The 20,292-nt window shown below is 32.8% G+C and overlaps 1 protein-coding gene and 1 long non-coding RNA gene across 2 annotated transcripts; both read right to left on the reverse strand.

The window, feature by feature from the left end:
* Positions 1 to 3,789: 3,789 nt before the first annotated feature.
* LOC134279156 (uncharacterized) lies at positions 3,790 to 14,040 on the reverse strand. Its single transcript, XM_062761514.1, has 7 exons — positions 13,725 to 14,040; positions 13,288 to 13,527; positions 12,063 to 12,719; positions 10,847 to 10,986; positions 9,027 to 10,165; positions 7,926 to 7,974; positions 3,790 to 6,768 (listed from the first exon to the last, which is right to left on the reverse strand). Exons 1-5 carry the CDS (start codon positions 13,912 to 13,914, stop codon positions 9,968 to 9,970), a joined length of 1,425 nt encoding a protein of 474 aa, XP_062617498.1. The 5' UTR covers positions 13,915 to 14,040; the 3' UTR covers positions 3,790 to 6,768; positions 7,926 to 7,974; positions 9,027 to 9,967.
* Positions 14,041 to 16,253: 2,213 nt separating this feature from the next.
* On the reverse strand, positions 16,254 to 19,917 carry LOC134279149 (uncharacterized). The gene is made up of 4 exons (XR_009994578.1): positions 19,868 to 19,917; positions 17,883 to 18,028; positions 17,000 to 17,050; positions 16,254 to 16,532 (listed from the first exon to the last, which is right to left on the reverse strand). It is a non-coding gene; the product is annotated as an uncharacterized LOC134279149 (long non-coding RNA).
* Between the last annotated feature and the right edge of the window lie 375 nt (positions 19,918 to 20,292).

A 20,292-nucleotide genomic window follows, 5' to 3' on the forward strand; every position in this document is an offset into this window, starting at 1 on the left:
TTAACATACCTGCGATTACTGAGGCTTTGAATTCATATTTTTTTATGTCTTCGGTCCTATAACACACCTGGTCGTGCCGACAAATTGAATACCGCGCGTAAGCGCAGTATGATAAATTTTGGATATATTATGTAAACTTCTTTGAAATGTCACATATCTCAAAATCTTTGTGGGCAACGATGGCAGAGTACGTTTTCTGAAAGCAAATTCCACTGAAAATTGATGTCTTCTGCATCTTTTTAAGAAAAAACGGGGAAAGGCACAAATTAATGATGTCACAATTAGCATTTAGGAGGTCATATGAGAAAAAAAAATTCCTGATTCATTAATTCACAATCGTGATTTAGATGAACTTTCTCACGTCAGAGTACATTTATATAAATCGAATAAAGAAAGACAAGATTCTCAAATACGCAAAGACTGGACATAGACAGTCAATGTACTTTTTTGAGGGTCATGATATTTGCAGTGATTCTAGAGCATTTTGCTTTGGAGTTAAGACGTAAGTGGCTAATTTTAAGTCGCAGGTTCAAATACCAATGAGGAACGTTGAAAACGGTCCTTCAAAAGGGACCTTAAAAACGTATGTCCAGTGTCGCCGAAGATGCTGTCTTAAAAAAGATCCCCACTGCTTAATGGCAAAAAAGTGCTTAGTACGTCTAAATTTGGAGTAATGGGGAAATGTTCAAATGTCGTCCCAACAAATCTCGTCGGAATTTAAAAAAAAACAATCTTCAAGGGCCTAATTAAAGAAAAATACAGTGGACGTCTCAGGAAGCTGAATTATGATTTCATGTAATTGTCTATGTCGATACAATGACTTTGTCAGCAAATACAATTTATTATTGATTCAAATGCTGACTAACGTTTTTCATACCAATTGTTAGTTCATTATTCATATACTTAATTGACGACGGATTTTTTCGTTATTTCCTGATTATGACAAGGAGCACACTGTCGGTGTCACCGGTCGGCAGGGGATGTTCACTCCTCCATGGTACCTGATCCCACCTCTGATGTTTCGGGGGTCCTTGTTTGCTCTGCTCTTATTTTGTATAGTTTTATGGACTTAGAGATTGAATACTGTACGTAATCTCCATATCTTTCTTCAAAAACATTTGGAAAGAGTATTTAAACAATATTTAAATGAACCAAACCGAATCTACAAATGATAAAAATGCTGGATATAAAACAATGTCATAGTCCCGAAGTTTAACCCGTGAATAAAGGCATGAAAAAGTACAATTGAATTATATTTATCAGGATGAATTTGCAGACATATTTACAACAATTTCTACGATTCCATAATGGCATATAGTAAACATGGGAACATAGATAAATTGTTTATTAGATCAAAACTCAAATTTAATAGAATGCACTGAAATTGAATGATGTGTTCACTAAGTGGGCCTCTCATCTGCTCATGAGACTGGCCTTTCCTATTACATACCTGAAATTCAAGAGACAGATTTGTTTGTTCGTTGTTTACCGTCCCTTTCGAAAATTTATTCACTCACATGGAGACGTCAAGACACCTCCGAAACACTCTTAATATAGTCATGGTAAATTTTTATTATCAAATTGTTTCAAGAGTGAAGAATTCTAGTTAGCTAATGGCATAAGATTGAGACAGCGCCGTTCTTATATGAAGAACTACTTCTCTGTTATCACATCTGGGCGCTATTTTGTTTCCATCAAATGCTTGAAAATCACAGTAGAACAATTTTTGCCGTTCTAATAAAAGCTGATTTTAATGAAATTGTATTTTATAAAACTTGGTTGACAATAAAAAAAAATTTGATTCATCGCATTTAAAAAAATCTTTTCAGTCGGCGGGATTTAATTGGGTCGGTCGCGTTAGGGGAAACAAAGGTATTTTTTATTTTGGCCTCATATATCACTTTTATATTCTAGAAAAATACAGGGTTTAATTTGTATTGAAAACTGTACCTTTTTCTTTATTATTGCTTAATTGATAATTGTATTATTGTTCTTTGTTATTCATTATTTTCATCATAATAAATTTGATTAATTTAAAACCTGACTTTTTATTCAGAGTTAAAGGGTAAATTTCAGAAACAAGAGACCCACAATAATTTATTTCATCGTAAAAGAAACCCCTAAACAGGCGTTACATAAATATAACGTATTATTACATTTTTACCCGTGAAATACTGTAATTTATTCATTGAAAAAAATGATATCCTGTCACAGTGTGAAAGGATATCAAAATGATATCCTGTCACAGTGTGACGAATATCAAAAGTGCGGGAAAACTCGATTTCCTTTCTCATAACGAAGATTGCTTTAAAAATATCTTCCTTGACCTAAGATAACATAGGTGGAAATAAATAAACCAATCTGACAGTGAATAAAACTGTCAAAATTACCAAAAATATGTCAAATTCATGTTCACAGTGTTTTCACCTCACTAAGCTATGACGTCTCAACCGCTCAACTATGACGTCACGAGTCCATGAATGTATTACAAAAATGACAGAGGCAAAGGAAAAAAAAAAAGATTTTTTAAATGTAATAAACAGAAAATTCAATGTTTTGTAGTTAAAAACAATTGAGAGACACATTTTATGCTTCGCACTCGTAAAAATATCAAAAATCCTGTCCCACTCGTGAAATAAATTGCATATTCAACTACAAAACATTGAATATCCTCTATGTATTTCTTCCGCGTAGTTGCATCTCAGCCAATCAGAAATATAGGGATTATTCAATCATATAATAATAGGTTTTATAAACCAATATCAAAATGTTACAAAACAAAAAGCAGATGGGTCACAGCGCTCACCAGAGTAACTTTAACCATGCAGTCCTTCACTAGATTACCCCCTTATAATACCAATTATAGCCTCATCCTACGTCCGGGTGTCATGATTTGGACGATTTAGAATCTACACTTTTCCAGCATACGTCTAAATGAGTTTCAGGTTTTCTGGCCCGGTGGTTCTTGAGAAGAAGATTTTAAAAGATTTTTTTCTATATATTTTAATGTAAAATTTGAACCTATTTTGGTCGTGCCCCATACCGGACGTCATGATCTTAACAATTTACACTGCCCCAGGATGCTTCTTTGGAAGTTTCAGCTTAACAGGATCTGTGGTTCTTAAAATTATATTTTATTTCTCCTATACTTTTCAATGTTAAACTTGAATAACCAAATATGGCTCCCTCCTAACGCGGATTTCATGATTTGAACAATTTAGAATGGACACTACCCCACAATATTTCCACTTGAGTGTCAGTTTCCTGGCCCAGTGGTTCTTAAGAAGATTTTTACTATATAATTCAATGTAAAACTTTTATTCCCTATCCTCCCCCAAGGATCATGATCTTAACAACTTAGAATTAACACTTCCCAGAATGTTTTCACATAAGTTTAGACTTTTCTGTTCCAGTGTATCTTGAGAAGAAGATTTTTTAATGACCCCACCCTGTTTTGGTCTGTTCTTGATTATCTACCCTTGTAAGGATACTTGGCCAATTATTTTAACAAAGTAAAGTCAACTTTATCCAGGGATGTTTTGTAGCTAGTTTGGTTAAATTTGGCTCAGTGGTTCTTGATAAGAACTTGAAAATGTGAAAAGACTGCAAAGGAACGGACAACAGGTGATCAGAAAATCTTACGTAAGCTTTGAGCTCATGTGAGTTAAAAAGGGACAGTTTTTACAAAAAATACCTTATCAAATTCCTTAGGTAGACCGTAAAATCAAATATTTATACTATAACAACATACCAGTACTTAATGTTCAATGAATTGAGGCACAGACAGCGCAAGTTTACAAATTCAATTATGCATGAAACAATACCAATGTACATATAGAGAATTCAAATTAAAGTTTAATGCGTCATTGTAAACAATTTGCATTACCAGCTGTCAGAAGAAGACTGAAGACATAAAAAATGGTTAAGGTTAGTCGTCTGCCAAAAAAAAACAAAAAAAAAACAAAATTTTCAATTGCCTTTTCGTGTTATTTCAAACATAGATTACAGTGAGGACCCTTTTAGAAAAGGCTTGCTTGATTTTAAACACTTCTATTGAATATGAAGATTAAAAGAAGCAGTTCCATAAAGCAATGATCAAGTGTTTTTTCCCAAAAGCTATTGACAATATGTATTATTAAAAATTTTGGGGAAATTCACCTTCAATACAAAATTCAAAGCTATTAATTTCATTATAATTGATATTCTCTATAATCATTTTAAACAATAAAGAAGACATACTACGTACGAAAATGTATCACAGCCGGCTTAATCAGTATAAGTGAAAAAATAATTTCTAAAATAGCAAAGCAAAAGTGAAATTCGATTAAAAAAATATAATAAATCACAAAATAAAGAGCTATTCATAAAGCGTTATGAAGTAAGACAATTAACTTATGTTATGTATATATTTCTTGATTTTAAAATAAAACTTGAAGAACAAATTTCACCGCGGAAGGTTTTTAGAGAAACAATTATCTAATTTTACAACAGTGTACAAGTCACTAATCTGATTAATATTTCTCCTGAACACGGGGTGTATAATGATTAACAAGTAATCTCTGAGAAGTCCGAGAATGGGAGTTCGCAAATGTTGAGATGAATTATTAAGCACGTGGCAGTACACAAAATAAGCAATACGGGATTCAAGGAGCGATGCAGGATTAAGAAATGTTGTCTTATTTTAAAATACGTTTTCGCTTAAGAATAAATTTCAATCTGTATTTTTTTAAATAAAAAGGACAAAATGAAAGAAATTAATAAATTGCATCCGCTGACACCCCCCTACCGCCCAAAAAGGCAAAAGACTAATAGTGAAGAATTGGTTAAAAAATCTCATTGAAATCGTTCAATAAATACAAAAATCTTAATTTTCATGCATAAACCTATATATCTATATAACATACACACATGTATCTGAGCACTTAAAGCTTGGCTTTGATCATGTAAGAAAATTATATATACTGCAATTCTGGTAACTTTGTGAAAGTCTCTTAAGATTAATTGATTGGTTGTATGTTGTTTAAGAAACTAAACAAAAGTATAAATATGTGAAAAAAAAACCATCAATTAGGTGGGTATACAAAAACATGCAGTCTCCAAAATGGCTCCATGACAATAAATACTTTTACAAAAATACAGATTAAACTAATATAGATTTGAATGTCATTTGTTTTATATGTTGATTTGTCCAAGTGATAACATGTAAACGGCATACTTTTCAAATTAAAGAACATACCTGGATTTCGTATATTAACTTTCAAAGTAGCCTTGATGGCCAGCTTTAAAATTTTGTTTCCTTCCCCTCTGCCGACTGAGCGTAACTTTATTGGGTCGGTAGATAGGTACAACATATTTTCCGGAAAATTTGAAGATATATTTTGACGGAATAAAATTATATTTCGTCATTCGGTCGGGAGAAGGCAGCCAAACAATATTTTAAAGATGGCCTTACACTATGTTTTATAATATTCATGAAAGTATATATACTCTATGTGAAATTATGTAACTAATATTGCACGAGCCCAGATATACTACATAAATGTCTGCATATCATTTGTCATTTAGATTCAATACAACATAAATTAATTGTATAAAAAATAAATTTAGGTCTGTATCTATAAAAAAATACCCTTCCTATACATGTAAGTTTGAGCATCGTGCTATTGTTTTCTTGTAGACATGAAAACTTTTTTTTTAAAAAAGCAACAATTAACACAATTAATATTCATTTGAAATTTTAAGCTTGTATTTGCAATATACAAGAATGTCACTGAGGACAGAGATTGAAATATACATATCTACTGAATAAAAAATAAAGTAGTATCATTATAACCAAATCCAATTTTCATTGGCTTCATAGCACAGACACTGTCAAAAATTGCCAATTTAATTGACCCTGTATCTTCTCTGTAGACTGCATGACGGGAATAACGGCACAGAGAGTACCCTGATTCGTCCTATATCATAAGTATAATAATTTAAAGACTTTGATAGTGCTACTACGAATTTGCCCTATGTAAATCTTGTTATTTTCATCCATACAAATACTCATTGGGTCTTTTAAACCAAGCTGGAAAAAGCATAGAAGATGACCGTCTTGATCCAATATTTGCACATTCGAGTTCCAGGAAGATGCATTGCAGACAAGTAAATTTCCGTTAGGATTTGTGCAAAGACCACGAGGACGAAAGTAATGTTCTGACTTTTGTCCGTAGTATATAAATTTGGTCTCACCATTTTTTGAAACAACGATAACAATATTTTTTATGTCATCTGTCACACAGATTTCCCCGCTTATGTTTTCGCATATGTATCTTGGGCAAAGAAATAACGTGCCGCCGTTAGCATGTTTCTCAATTTCTGCCAATTTTTCACCGGATTTGTTATACCTTATTATCATTCCATTTTCGAATCCTTTTGCAATTCTCTGAACTCCAACAAGTACATCCCCATTAATTTTTGAAGAATGAATACACCATCCTGCGTATTCCAGTGTCGTAAAAACAATATTCTCGTCATTTGGACACAGTTGTCGAATTTCACTACCATCTATATACATAAGATCTCCAGTACATGTTAAGGTATGCCCACCACTCCATCTTCCGTGGTATGGAATTTTTTTTTGAGTAATCCCAGACATGTTGATTTTTAGGATATTTTCTTTATCACTTAGCCAGATATTCCCAGAAACTACACTGCCAATGTGGGGTATATTGTCAATCCCAATAACATTCACGGATGCAATCTCTTCGACAGTCAAAGCTGAGCCTGAAAAATCAAAATGATTATATACGTGAAAGAGGTTGACAGAGATTTTTATTTTGAATAAAGCGAACAGTACTTTCATGTTTCATCGGGTAAGTTCAATGTTTGTTATTTTTTTCATTATATTTTCGAAATGCTATAGCAACATATTAGTCATGACATTACAGATAATTCTTTAAGAAAGTTTTAACTTCAAATCTGTATTCAAGTCCTTTTAATTGATTCTTAAGAAGTAGTCTCATATTTGCAACGATGTGTCTAATCGAGCATCGAGTATTTTAACTCCTTGTAATTATTATTTATATATATTTCAAATTGTATTAACAAAAAGAAGTAATATGAACCGTATTCATAGGATAGTTTTAGAACAGTGGAATTTATCATGAGAAAAGTCTTTGTATAGCCCATACTAAAAGGAAATTGTTTTAACTCGCAATTTTTTTGTGGATAGTGGTGGGAAAGTGTGTAAAATTAAGGTCAATTTGTTTAAGGAAGATTTTCGTTACATATTTTCAAATAAAAAGTTAAGAAATGTATGTTAATCTTAATTTCTTTGAGTGGGATGGGGGGTTTGTGGTGGTACCCCGTCGCATCCACACTCATCCAAAATTAGATACTCCTTAATGGTATGTTCATCTAAGTCAGTAACGATCGAATAGCTCTTGAAAACTGTTAGTATCAATTTGAAATGCCGATCTTCTTAAGACCAATGTTGGGAAAATAATTCTTCATATTCACCTGGAAAATCATGTCAAGGTTAATAAAAAGTATACTGCATTCCTTTTAAATTGTGGCATCTCAGTCAGTCAGAGATAGGGGTTTTAAGCTGAAATTAATTTTGCTGAATTCATTGGAACTATAATTTTCAAACAGTTAAGTCATTCCCGCTTTTAATATTAGTGCACAGTCTCAATATAAAATGGAGGCAATTAACATTTGAAATATTACTGACCTTTGTGAACATTTCTTTTTTAAAAAAAAATTGATCAATTTTACTTCTATTATATTTCGGCCTTGCTAGGAAGTACATATTCTTGAAATATTTTTTTAACTTTGCAACTTGATTTGAACTGAACACCATACGTATTTTTCATGATCTTCCGATGTCGAAAAATTATTTTTGGGGAAAGATGAAAATTTTCCTTCAAGGTTTCTCTTACTGTGAATAAGTTCCCTGCTTCCACTGTCTTGCCTCCTATTCTTCAATGACTTGAAAAGAGAGTCAATGTATCGTTTTATATAAAGTTTATTACATGTTAGGAAAACAATAAAAAGCAATTATGCAGATAAAACAAAAACAATTAATTAATCAATAATATTAATTTTTCATAATAATAATTATTATTATTTATACTAATTAATCGTCTAATTTCGTATAAATAAAGCAAAATGAAATAAATAAAGAGAATTTAAGCAGCCATGCCAAAACAAAATAACAAAAAAACATAGTATAATCAAATTTAATTTATTTGTTGGTCACTTGATATAAAAATGTCATATAATGTGTACCGCGTTTACGTCTTAAACAGCTTTTCATACCACAAGTTAGAGTATATCCTAGTTTAAGTTAAGAAAATAGATGATAAATTGTGTCTCCATAACTTGTAGATTTTTGAAAGTTCTTTAAAAGTTTTTAAACAGAATTCAAATTTCATTAGATTTAAAGTATCTGGGTTCGGAATGAAAAATGTGCAAACCCTACTACGTATTTCATGAATTTGTAAACGAATGCTCTCAATTTCTGGAAAGCAGCAGCACCTTTTTACGTTCAGGAGTATCTTCTATGTCTTATAATTCAATAAAAATATAAACAGAATCATAATTTTAAAAAACTATCAAAAATAGTAAAGTTATATTTAGTGCTTTTGTATTTTTATTAAAAGACGCCTCCATGTCAGACATGAGAACACGGTTCTTCAAAACTTAGGAAAATTAATTGAATATAAACTCTTGATATTATTGAAAAATTACACAGATGGTTTCACATCGGTATTATTGATCTTAAATAAATAACATATTTTAATGCATTTTGTACTGTAAAATAATACCCTACTAACCTGTACCCACACTACATTTATTTATATTTTATAGTTACGACATCGTTTTAACAAGATAATTGCAAACAGTTATTGGTACCTCCGTATACCTTGCTTTGAAGGATTTAATAATTTTAACTATCAATATGCGTTATTCCTGAAACAAAATCACTTTCTCGAAAAGGACGTTAAAGAACAAACCAAGTAATTAAATATTTATTTTACCTCCTTCCAGATGATTTCATCAACTATGACTTTTCTCTGGAATCCACATTTAGGACAATTTATGTTCTCTCCAATCATCTTAGATTCTTCTATGAAATGCGAAATTGGGACATTTTCCTTTCCAAACACGTTCTTTCGACACATATAGCCTACTTCATACGTGCAATTTTTTAACCTTTCTGCTGACATGTCAATAACTTTGGTAATTTGTCCACGCACGCCTAAATTATCAACCATTTTTGACTGAGAAATGTCAAGGAACTGAACCACAATTTTGTTGTTACTATACATTCCAACCAACACCTTACTTCCATTTACGTCAAAAAGGGTTGCCATCTGGTATATGCAAAGATATTCCATTTTGAAAATTGTCCATTTCAGCTGATTACAGCAAGCAGCAATAACGCGATGAAACATATCTTTGGGAAGATAACTGAACTGGAAACACAAAAGTGATGAGTTTTCTAAGTGCTCAAACTCTTTTGTTGGAAATATTTGCTTGTTCATACAAGGACAATACCACGTATCCTTTGATACAACCGTCAAGAGGTTTAGTCTCACCATGTAAGAAAGTATTTCTCTTTTCTTTGAAATGTACAAAGCACCTTCTGGACAGCGTTTCCATATCGAATGCAAAAGGCAACCAGTCAATAGACCCGTTTCATTGAATGATTTCCACTCTTCATACAATTTTTGGTCGACATCCAATTTTGCATGTTCCGCATCCGTGATTACATGTTTAAAAGCATCAACGAACCACTGGACATCTAAAATAATAACCTGTTTAAGGAATTCTTCGTCAAAATATAAAACAACCCCAATGTTACTGAGAAATCTAAGCGGTGTTTTGAGATCATTTTGATTCTGTATTCCAGTATTATTTGTTAAACAGTTTTCCAAGAGTGCCTCCAAAGTTATAATTTTCAATTTTTTCAGCTTTCTTATCTGGCATTCAATGCAGAACCAAGACATAGGAATATTTTTCCCCAGTTTGGAAGCGTCTGGACTATGTTCAATATGCAGTTCTTGATTTCTTGAAGATCGTCATCAAAACCAGTACTGAACGCTTTTCCATAATCAACATGGGCACTTAACTTCGGTAATCTGTCACGAAGATCTCGAAAGTAGGCTTCACCTTCCTACAAAGTGTATAAATCTCATCAGATTCAATTTATTGAAATCATTCACCATTAATTTAAGGCATGATGATGTTTTAAAATATAATTCTACTCAAGATATCAATAATCAGCTATTATTTTGCGATATGTGCCATTCGCTGAATAAAATTACTAATCTTTACATATTGTCAAAAGGAATGGCTTAAAAATATCTAAATCAACAGTCCTTTTGTGAAGTTATGTTCTCGAGATTTAACATACAGTACGCGATTCACTTTTAAATAAAGTTTTCGAGTAAAATAGCTCGTAGTCTCTAAAATCCGAAATCTCTAAAAGTGATCTGCTTTATTCGGAACTATTGTGTTACTTTTTTCCTTATTGTTACGATGATATACAGATTTTACGAACAACAATCAAGCTCCAAAAATACGAATAAGAAACAGAGTAAACAATTGCAAGGACCTCTAAAATGAAAAGACGAGGGAACAGGCGCCATGGAGGATTAAGTTTTCCCTGTTCCCTGTCGACCGATTACATTCACCATGTGCCATGTCATGATGGGGAAAATAGAAAAATCAGTTTAAAATTCAGTGTGCAAATGAGTACTATCAAGAATGATTACTTCAGCAATATAATTATATTAAAATACCGCTGTATTATATAAATAAATGAGAAAATGGGCGTTTTTAAAATTTATCTCACCTTTCTAGATATTCCTTCCGCGTGAGTTGCCACAAGAATCAGAGGAGCTCTATCCATACCATCACTATTCTCTATCTTTTCATTTGGTGTCAGTCCAACGGTATGAGACAGAATAGATTGTAGCCAGTATTCTGTAAACTCTAAAAAAAATATATGAAAATCTAAATTACATAGCTTGGGGATATCAATTCTATCAATTTAAAATAATTCTATTTTCAGCAATGATTCAAGGGTTGAGGGACGTTTGCGGATTTCAAGAATTTGTAAGGTATTTTGTATTAGGAAAACAGGAAACAAATCATTTTTCAAAACTTCATCTGGTATACAAAATTGGAATTTTGGGAATGGTGCCGGTGGTAAAATTATACTATCTATGCCCGACGGACCCTACCATTACAACTTTATGTTAAAGTCTACTTCAGAAATTAATAAAAAATACCACAATTTTAGAAACGGATATCTACAGAGTATATTTCGAAGTGCTTGAATACATAAAAGGTTAACGATAAATGTATTAATAATAGATTTTCGATCAGGTTATCAAAACCAGAGTTCATCAAAGAAGTTGAAAATATCTGAACCATAAGACGGACCGACATTTTCTTTTCAATTTGCAAAAGAATGCCAAAAACATGACGGACATTTTACATATAACGTAATACCATTGTGCTCTTATGTGTATATATGTACATTTTATTATAAATATGTTTTATGTTTCTAGTCGGTAAAAGAGCTTTATAGCTCATGTTCTTTGTTATGTGTATGTTGTCCGATTTTAAATAAAATTTACTACTACTACTACCAAATTTCCTCCGATTTAACGTTTATGTTGGTTTATAATAACACGCAAATCGTGATAAGTTTTGGAAAGCTAGAGAATCAAATCAAACACCCCGTTCTCCACAAAGACGGGATACCTAAATATTTTCATTTAAACATCTCTAAAAGAATGAAAATTGGAAAAAAGCTTTTGTTTAATAAATGCATTTTCTTAATATAATATTTTTCTACGATAATTTGTTTCAAATTATTGCGTTTTACAATTTCGATGTATTACACCAATTTTTTGTTCGTAATGCATTCCTAATAACTTGAGAAACAGTTACAATATTTAACTATTTAAAAGAAATACTCCTTGTTTCAGTGTTTCTTGAATAACTTTCATTTAAAAAATATGGCTCCAACATATATGATACAGCAGCAAAATTCATTTTACCTAAGTATGTCCAACCACTATATACTGATCTTTCCATTTTATTAATTTCTTCTTCAGTTTTGGCATCTTTGTTTATAGCTGTTTGTTGAGCTCTGTCTTTGTACACCATGTGGTCAAATTTCTTTGTGATATCCATTACTAAGATGTAAAAATCATTCGGGGAAAAGTATATGTGATGACAGGCATAATATGCAAATTGCCCAGCAAAGTCAAAAAATGTTATTATTTTTCTATCGTTGTCCGTAAAAGACTCGGACAATATCTGAAATGTCATGTCAGTTTCAGGGGAGATATTTGCATCATCAGTCGACAGGGGGCCGAAATCGATTGTTTCAACGTCCTCATCGTTTACTTTACTTGGTTCAGTAGTGGTTGACCCTTTATTTCCCGAAACTGTCCCATCAGGTATTACATTTTCATTCTCTTTGGTTTTGCTATTTTCAGCAACTTCTGAAACCTGCTCATTATTTTCTTGTATGTTTAAAGGGGTTTCAATGAAAGACGCAGATTTCTCAATTCTTTTTTCTCTAACAGAGCCCTCAAATCTTGTTTTTGTTGAGGTCTGATCTCCATGGCCTTGTTCTGCTTGATTTGTACTTGGATCTTCTTCAGTGTTTAAGTTGGATAGAAGACTTGGTTTATTTTGGTTGGCTGTGACTGAAATTAAAGATAAAATAAGAATGTTGAAACAAATCAGTATTACAAAAAACAATTTACAAAATCAAAAACACTTTTATAAACGGGACATTATTTCACTCATTGGTTTAGCTATTGCTATCTTTTATGATTTAAAGTAATTTTAGTGAAAAAAAACCCCTCCCAAAAAATCAAGTCTCTAAAGCTAAGGATTAAGGTCAAACGATACATTCCCCAAATATCTGTTTTTTATATCTTCATAATGTATGAAAAATATACAAAATTTTAATTACTTTCTGATTTCTAAACCGGTTTCTAATTGTTTTTAAAAATTAGAAACACTAAAAATATGATTTTTGCAAAATAAGTTTTTTCCCTAAAGGATTATATAAAAGATGCCATCCTCTGGTATCTCGCACAAATGCCTGGTAAGGTACCTCAGTTTTTTGTGAGTAAACATGTTAAAGTAGTAATTCTTCAAGGACAAAATCTTGGAAAAAGTTACATATTATCGAGGAACGTCTCCTCTGTCCTTAAAAAAACTAGCACTTCGCTATTCTAGACTGAACAATGTCCCGACTCAACTGACCATCAAGTCTATCCTCGTTTACTGTCAACATGTTGACGTGGACATCTAATCCTCTTGTTGACTGGGGATCTGGATTATCTTTTCCTTGCAGCCGGAGAAGAAGACTTGTCTTTCCTGCCCCCTCACACCCAACCAGCATCCCTCTGGCAACAAAGACTTTATGTTCACCACTTCTGAGATCACGAAGATAATTTTGTATACCCTCTTTTCCTAAACTCAGAATGCCTTTCGGAATGTTCACTATCAGAGAATAAAAAAAAATCATACATAAAATTAATCATTTAATGGAATTTTTCTACTTGTTCACATTAATCTTCAACCTTTAAGATAACAATTAACGAATTTTTTTTTAAAAATAAAACTTGTTTTGACTTATCAGAGAAAAAAGAACGTTAATAATTGAGTAACATAATTTTAAATTTTAAATTTGAACTTACATTTCTCTTCAATAATATGATGACAAGTTTCGTCTGTGATAGAATTGTTAGAGAGAATGTCGAACTTAAGTCGTTGCACAAGATTTTTAAATTGATCTGGGCTGAGATTGCAGCATATTTCACCTTCACTCTTTCTGTATCCAGGAGACCGACAAAAGATACCAAGGTTAGAGGATGTCGCACACTTCATAAAAAAATCTAGGAACCCGCTTCTTTTCAAGAAAGATTGGAAAATTCGTTCTGGGGAAATCAAGCAATACTCTTTTTCTTTAAATTCAATGTAATCATGAAATGTTTCATATTCTATTGCGTCAAGTGATCTGACAAGAGCAAAATCAACTCAATTCAATACCTTCATACGCACTAAGTATTCAATTTACAAGAGGCCCATGGGCCATATCGCTCACCTGAGAAGCTTTGACCATGAAGTTCTTTACCAGATTTCCGCCTTGTAATATCTTCTGTGACCCTATCCTACCCCATGGGTAATAATTTGGACAATTTAAAATCTACACTATCCCCCAGGATGCTTCCACATAAGTTTCAGCTTTTCTGGCCCAGTGGTTATTGAGAAGACGATTGTTAAAGATTTTTCCTACATATTTCTATGTAAAACTTTGATTCCCTATTGTGGCCCCGCCCAACCCCCGGGGTCATGAATTGAACAATTTAGAATCTGCACTTTCCTAGGATGCTTCCACACATGTTTCAGTTTTCCTGGCCCTCTGGTTCTTGAGAAGAAGATTTTCAAAGATTTTTCCTATAGATTTCTATGTAAAACTTTGCTTCCGTATTGTGGCCCCGCCCAAGCCCAGGGGTTCATGATTTTATCAATTTAGAATTTACATTTTCCTGGGATGATTCCACATAAGTTTAAGCTTTTCTGTCCCTGTGGTTCTTGAGAAGATTTTCAAAGATTTTTCCTATATATTTCTATGTAAAATTGGATTCCCTATTGTGGCCCCGCCCAACCCCTAGGGGTCATGATTTGAACAATTTAGAATCTGCACTTCCCTAGGATGCTTCAACATAAGTTTCAGCTTTCCTGGCCCTGTGGTTCTTGAGAAGAAGATTTTCAAAGATTTTTCCTATAGATTTCAACGTAAAACTTTGATTCCCTGTTGTGGCCCCGCCCAACTCCAGGGTTTCATGATTTAAATTTCAAAGATTTTTCTATATCTTTCTATGTAAAAATTGATTTCCTATTGTGGCCCAGCCCTAAACCAGGGGGACATGATTTGGACAATTTAGAATCTACACTTCCCAAGGATTCTTAAACATAAGTTTCAGCCTTTCTGGCCCAGTGGTTCTTGAGAAGATTTTTAAAGATTTTTCCTACATATTTCTATGCAAAACTTTAATTCCCTACTGTGGCCCCGCCCTGCCCCTGGGGGTCATGAAATGAACAATTTAGAATCTACACTACCACAGGATGCTTCCACATAAGTTTCAGCTTTTCTGGCCCAGTGGTTTTAGAGATTTTTTAATGACCCTACCCTATTTTTGTCTTTTCCTGATTATCTCCCCTTGTGAGAGGATCTGGCCCTTCATTTTAACAATTTATATTTCCCTTTACCCAAAGATGCTTTGTACCAAGTTTGGTTGAAATCGGCCCAGTGGTTCTTTAGAAGAGGTCGAAAATGTGAAAAGATTACAGGCGGACAGACAGACGGACGACGGACAAAATGTGATCAGAAAAGCTCACTTGAGCCTTTGGCTTAGGTGAGCTAAAAAGGATGGTGGATGCTGTTATAGGAATGATGATATCAAAATTAAGAATCAAGCCTTATATTCATATTCTACAATGTTATATATTCACAATTGTTTATAATTTCAGTATTTTTATTGGGTGTCTTTAGGTCTTTGGGTGTCACTTTAGAATTGAATAATGTAAAAAGATTACCCTTGTAAAGCAAATTAAGTTTATGTGTGCTATACGAATGAATAACACTATTTTTTTCAATTGTGCCAAGATGATGTGTATAGCAATATAGTTGTTAGCGTTCGTACGGCATTGAAAATGGATGTAGTGCCTAATGTGCATTCTTTCCCACAATTACAAGGTTTTGTGTGTTATAAGTCAATGTTAAAGATTTTTAATGGATTTCATGAAGAAAATTATATAAGTCTGTGAATTAACCCATATAATAATTTACCACGATCATGAATCCACTGTGTCCCAGGGTCAGGATTTTAAAACATCGTAATCTACAACATGTCAGTTTCACTTCTTCTGACCTAGAGGGTTCACTTTCCTCTGACGAAGACTATTTGATCCTTAATTCTATAAAACATGTATCTACTTCACCCTAGGATACTCTGTGACAACTTCGATCCAAAAGACTCACATGAGCTTTTAACTAAAGTTGGCTAAATAAACCTTTAACCTATATACACACAGGGGACAACCTCCCAGTACATCTAAATGAACCTAGTTTCATCGATACTTTTGAAATGGAAAAAAAGTATTTTAACAGTTGAAAATCATTATGTATAATCCATGTTTAATCGAATGTGTGGCTCAACGATAGAAATTACCTAGACTGCATTTAACAACCCTATCGCAGTGGTTGTCATATTGGAGACAGCAGGCGTACTCTCCAATATCTAAATGACCTGCATTTTCAATAACAAGGTTAAGTTTATCTTCAGCAAATCTGAATTTTCCTCTTGTGTCTTTTATTTCTATTTCCTTTTTATCTTTAGACCAAATAATATTTGAGGGACGTCTTCTCTTGTCTTTGGGAAGTATACATCTCAACACAATGTTTTCTCCAGCTATTTGTATCTTAAGAGTTGGGGCAGTTTCTGAAAAAAGAAGATGTACATGTAATCACATTTTTCATAATACATTTTAGCGAATAAGTCTGTCGTATAAAGTTATCATATAATCTTAATACAATGTAACAAGAGTATTTCAAAATAATATGTAATGTTTAACAATCAGATAGTACATGTATGATTCAGAAATGTAGAGTTAAACATTCAAGTGGTATTCAGAAAGGTATTATGTAAACATGTCTGTATTGAAAGTCTTACATGTAGTAAATAACAAAAATTCGTTCTGCATTAAAAATGGTAAAATTATATTTTAAAAAACCCGAAAGTTTTGGCAGAAAAAACTCACACATATTAACAAAAGATATTTCCACGTACTTTCTCGCACATATTTAAATTTTAATTAAATTATATGTGTTGTAAAATATATTTTAATCATTTTGAAAATAAAATGGTCTATCTCTTCAGAAAGAAAATAACAATGAAAAGAAACTTACCCAAAAGCCCAATTTCTTCATCTTCATGGTACCTTTCAGAACATTTTGAAACTGTAAAAGAAATTACATGTAAATTGCCAAATGTTATCATGGCTAAGGAAAAGATGGCACAGGTACTTTAAAGAAAAAAAATAACTGTGCTTTATTAATAGAAGAGCTTAATCTCAAAGAAAGTAATAAACAACATCACTATTCTATTTGAATATTTTTACAACATGTTAAGATATTGTAAATGAATAACATACGTATGTTAAAGCTTTTGATAAAATGATCACCTCCTTAATTATCTGGATATGATGTCAAAATGTACAAATTGAAATCGTCATTTCCCTATTGTGGCCCCAACCAACCCCGGGAGTCTGATTGAACAACTTAGAATCTACACTACCCCCAGGATGCTTCCACATAAGTTTCAGCTATTATGGCTCAGTAGTTCTTGAGAAGAAGATTTTTAAAGATTTTTCCTACATATTTCTATGTAAAACTTTGATTCCCTATTGTGGATCCACCCAATCCCCGGGGGCAATGATTTGAACAATTTAGAATCTACACTACCACAGGATGCTTCCACATAAGTTTCAGCTTTTCTGGTCCAGTGGTTCTTAAGAAGAAGATTTTTTAAAGACCCTACACTATTTTTGTCTTTTCTTGATTGTCTTCCCTTGTTAGAGGACCTGGCCCTTCATTTTAACAATTTAAATTTCCCTTTATCCAAGGATGTTTTGTACCAAGTTTGGTTGAAATCGGCCCAGTGGTTCTTCTGAAGAAGTCGAAAATGTGAAAAGATTACAGGCAGACAGACGGACGGACGACAGACAAGAGCTAAAAACCATTGAAAATACTTATAACTAGTTTGTATGAATCGTTCTATATTTTTTTTTACCTCTAAATTTCCGGGCAACTAATGTAGCTATAACGACGGCGATGAAGATGATAATTACAGGGATAATTACACCAATGAGTACGTCATCTGAGGAAGAGTTGGGATCTGATGACTGTGATGTTGTAGATGGTAAACGTGTCACCTTACTACAAAAGAATATCAAAAGATGCATGGATTTTTACTTGAAATAAACCGAATGTAGCCCAATGTATCAAAAAAATCTTTTAAAAATCAAACTTATATTTAAGAGCTTTATTATTTTCATTTTTTATTTTATTTTATTTTTTTTTTTTCATTTATAAAAGAAAATATACGTGCAAGTATAATGATTAACTGGCTAATTGTTATTTCTACTAAAACAAAAATAGAATTAAATTTGGTTTATACCCCGTACGAAAGTTCGAGGCGGAATAGGCACGGCTTGGGCACGGCTAAGACATGGAATCCGCACGGGTTTTTAAAAAGCCGCACGGGTTCTGCATGTCCAAGACACGGACACGGTTTCCGTGTCTGAAAGTGAGGAATCCTCACTCACAGAAATCCGTGTGGAGACACGGAATCCGTGTCCCAGGGAGACGGTTTTTAACTCAGGCAGGTTTTGCTTTAAACTATTTATTTATATCTCATGGCTTTTTACTGAGCATGCTCAATCATAACTTCCTTTATTTGAATATTAAATTGGAGGGATTCATGGTCATGAGCTAAGTCAATGTGTCTTTTTGCTCTATTTAAAGGATATTTAACTAAATAGATGTCAGTTGGAATTGTATTTTTGTCAGTCTGGGATAATTTCTTCACTTTTGAACTAAATGCAGTAAGTGTTATCTAGAATAAGTAAGTCAATTTTTCAATTTTCATGATCTTCCTGTATTGTGATGTTGACAATGAACATGATGAAATAGTTTAGGTTTATTTGAATGACTTTAGTTGGACTTTCACTAATCCTTTATAGTATATATATTTTTTATGTGACATCACTGTGCTAGTGAAAGTTTTATTTAAAGTAAATTCTTTCTCAGATTGTGCAGACTTAGCTACTAGATTAAATTACAATTGAATATTGTACATTATCATTAAAATCGTAATTAAAAACTAGCATGGATTGTAACTGATAAATTTAATCTATAACAGAAAGTAAATGGACACATTCATATAAGATTTTTAACTTTTGAAATTCAAAATCTATAAGCATTAATGTAAAGCAATGTGAATTAGTTTGGTTTCAGTCACCATTTTTGCATCCACATGCAGTTACATCAGGAGATTCTCTAAAGGCCATGACCTAGATCTAAACAAATGCACAGATCCCGTGACTCCTTATATGGTATACAGCATGGCTTTTTTGACACGGGTTTCTGAAAAACCGTGTCTCCATATATGGAAAAGGACACGGGTTTCAGACACGGGTTTACAGAATCCGTGAGTCCATATATGGAAACAAGCACGGCTTTCTGACACGGGTTTTGTAAAACCGTGTGATCTCATTTAAATATTTCGGCCAATATCCCGTGCCGTGTCCGTGCCTCGACCACTTTTAGGCACGGCTTTCCATACATACTTTACATAGGAGCACGGAATGCTAAAGCACGGGTTTCTGGAGACGGAATCCGTGCCTGAGCCGTGTCTAAGCCGCCCGGACTGTTTCGTACGGGACTAATCATAAACACTTTCAATTCAAACAGTTTACAAGGCAGAAAAACCCTTCGACTTTTAGAAATTATATGAAAATTTAAACTTCCTTAGTTTGTGTAGTATATTTCCACAGAATATATTCAAATCAAGTTATCAGATGAAATAATCATTTTAAAATAGATTAAATATGTCATGTTATGTCATTTTGTTTTGTTTTGTTTTATTTATTTTTTTCTTTTTGCCAATACACCATAACAAACAAAAAAATACAGTTTGGCAAAAATATTCTGATAGTAGAATGTTTTTAATATTAAAATGACAAAGATTTCAATATTTTTCTTTTTTTTTTTTACTTTTGTCTCAAGCATTTCTCATCTGCAGTATAACATCCTTCCAGCTTGATCTGAAACAAAACAAATGGTTAAATTGGTTAAGTGTCTTTGCTTTGTTTTACACTTTTATTAATCAATATGAATATTATCCATAGCATTATATGAAAAATGGCGTTTCTCAGAAACTTTTTTGTTGACATGCCTTATTACAGATGTAGGAAGAAAACTGTGTTCTTGCTAAAATACCTGGTATGCAGCAACAGGTACATGCACTGCCTGTTCAGTAGATATAAGAATAAAAAAAACCTTTTCTAGAACAAGCATATTTCATTTTATTTGACGACGGATTTTTCCGTTATTTCCCGGTCATGACAAGGAGCACACGGCGGGTGTGAAGTCAGCAATGGATGCTCACTCCTCCATGGCATCTGATCCCACCTCTGATA

This window comes from Saccostrea cucullata, unplaced genomic scaffold, assembly GCF_032062105.1.
Source record: "Saccostrea cucullata isolate Sc308-1 unplaced genomic scaffold, CSIRO_AGI_Scuc_v1 ctg1603, whole genome shotgun sequence".
Lineage (NCBI taxonomy): Eukaryota > Metazoa > Mollusca > Bivalvia > Ostreida > Ostreidae > Saccostrea > Saccostrea cuccullata.

Bases quoted from the DNA above. Each gene is read 5' to 3' on its own strand.
- LOC134279156 (XM_062761514.1), bottom strand. From the start codon at position 13,914: ATGAAGTGTGCGACATCCTCTAACCTTGGTATCTTTTGTCGGTCTCCT. The intron at 13,528-13,724 runs GTAAGTTCAAAT...ATTCTCTGATAG, and splicing joins TCATATTATTGAAGAGAAAT to TGAACATTCCGAAAGGCATT. The intron at 10,166-10,846 runs GTGAGATAAATT...TACACTTTGTAG, and splicing joins CGGAAGGAATATCTAGAAAG to GAAGGTGAAGCCTACTTTCG.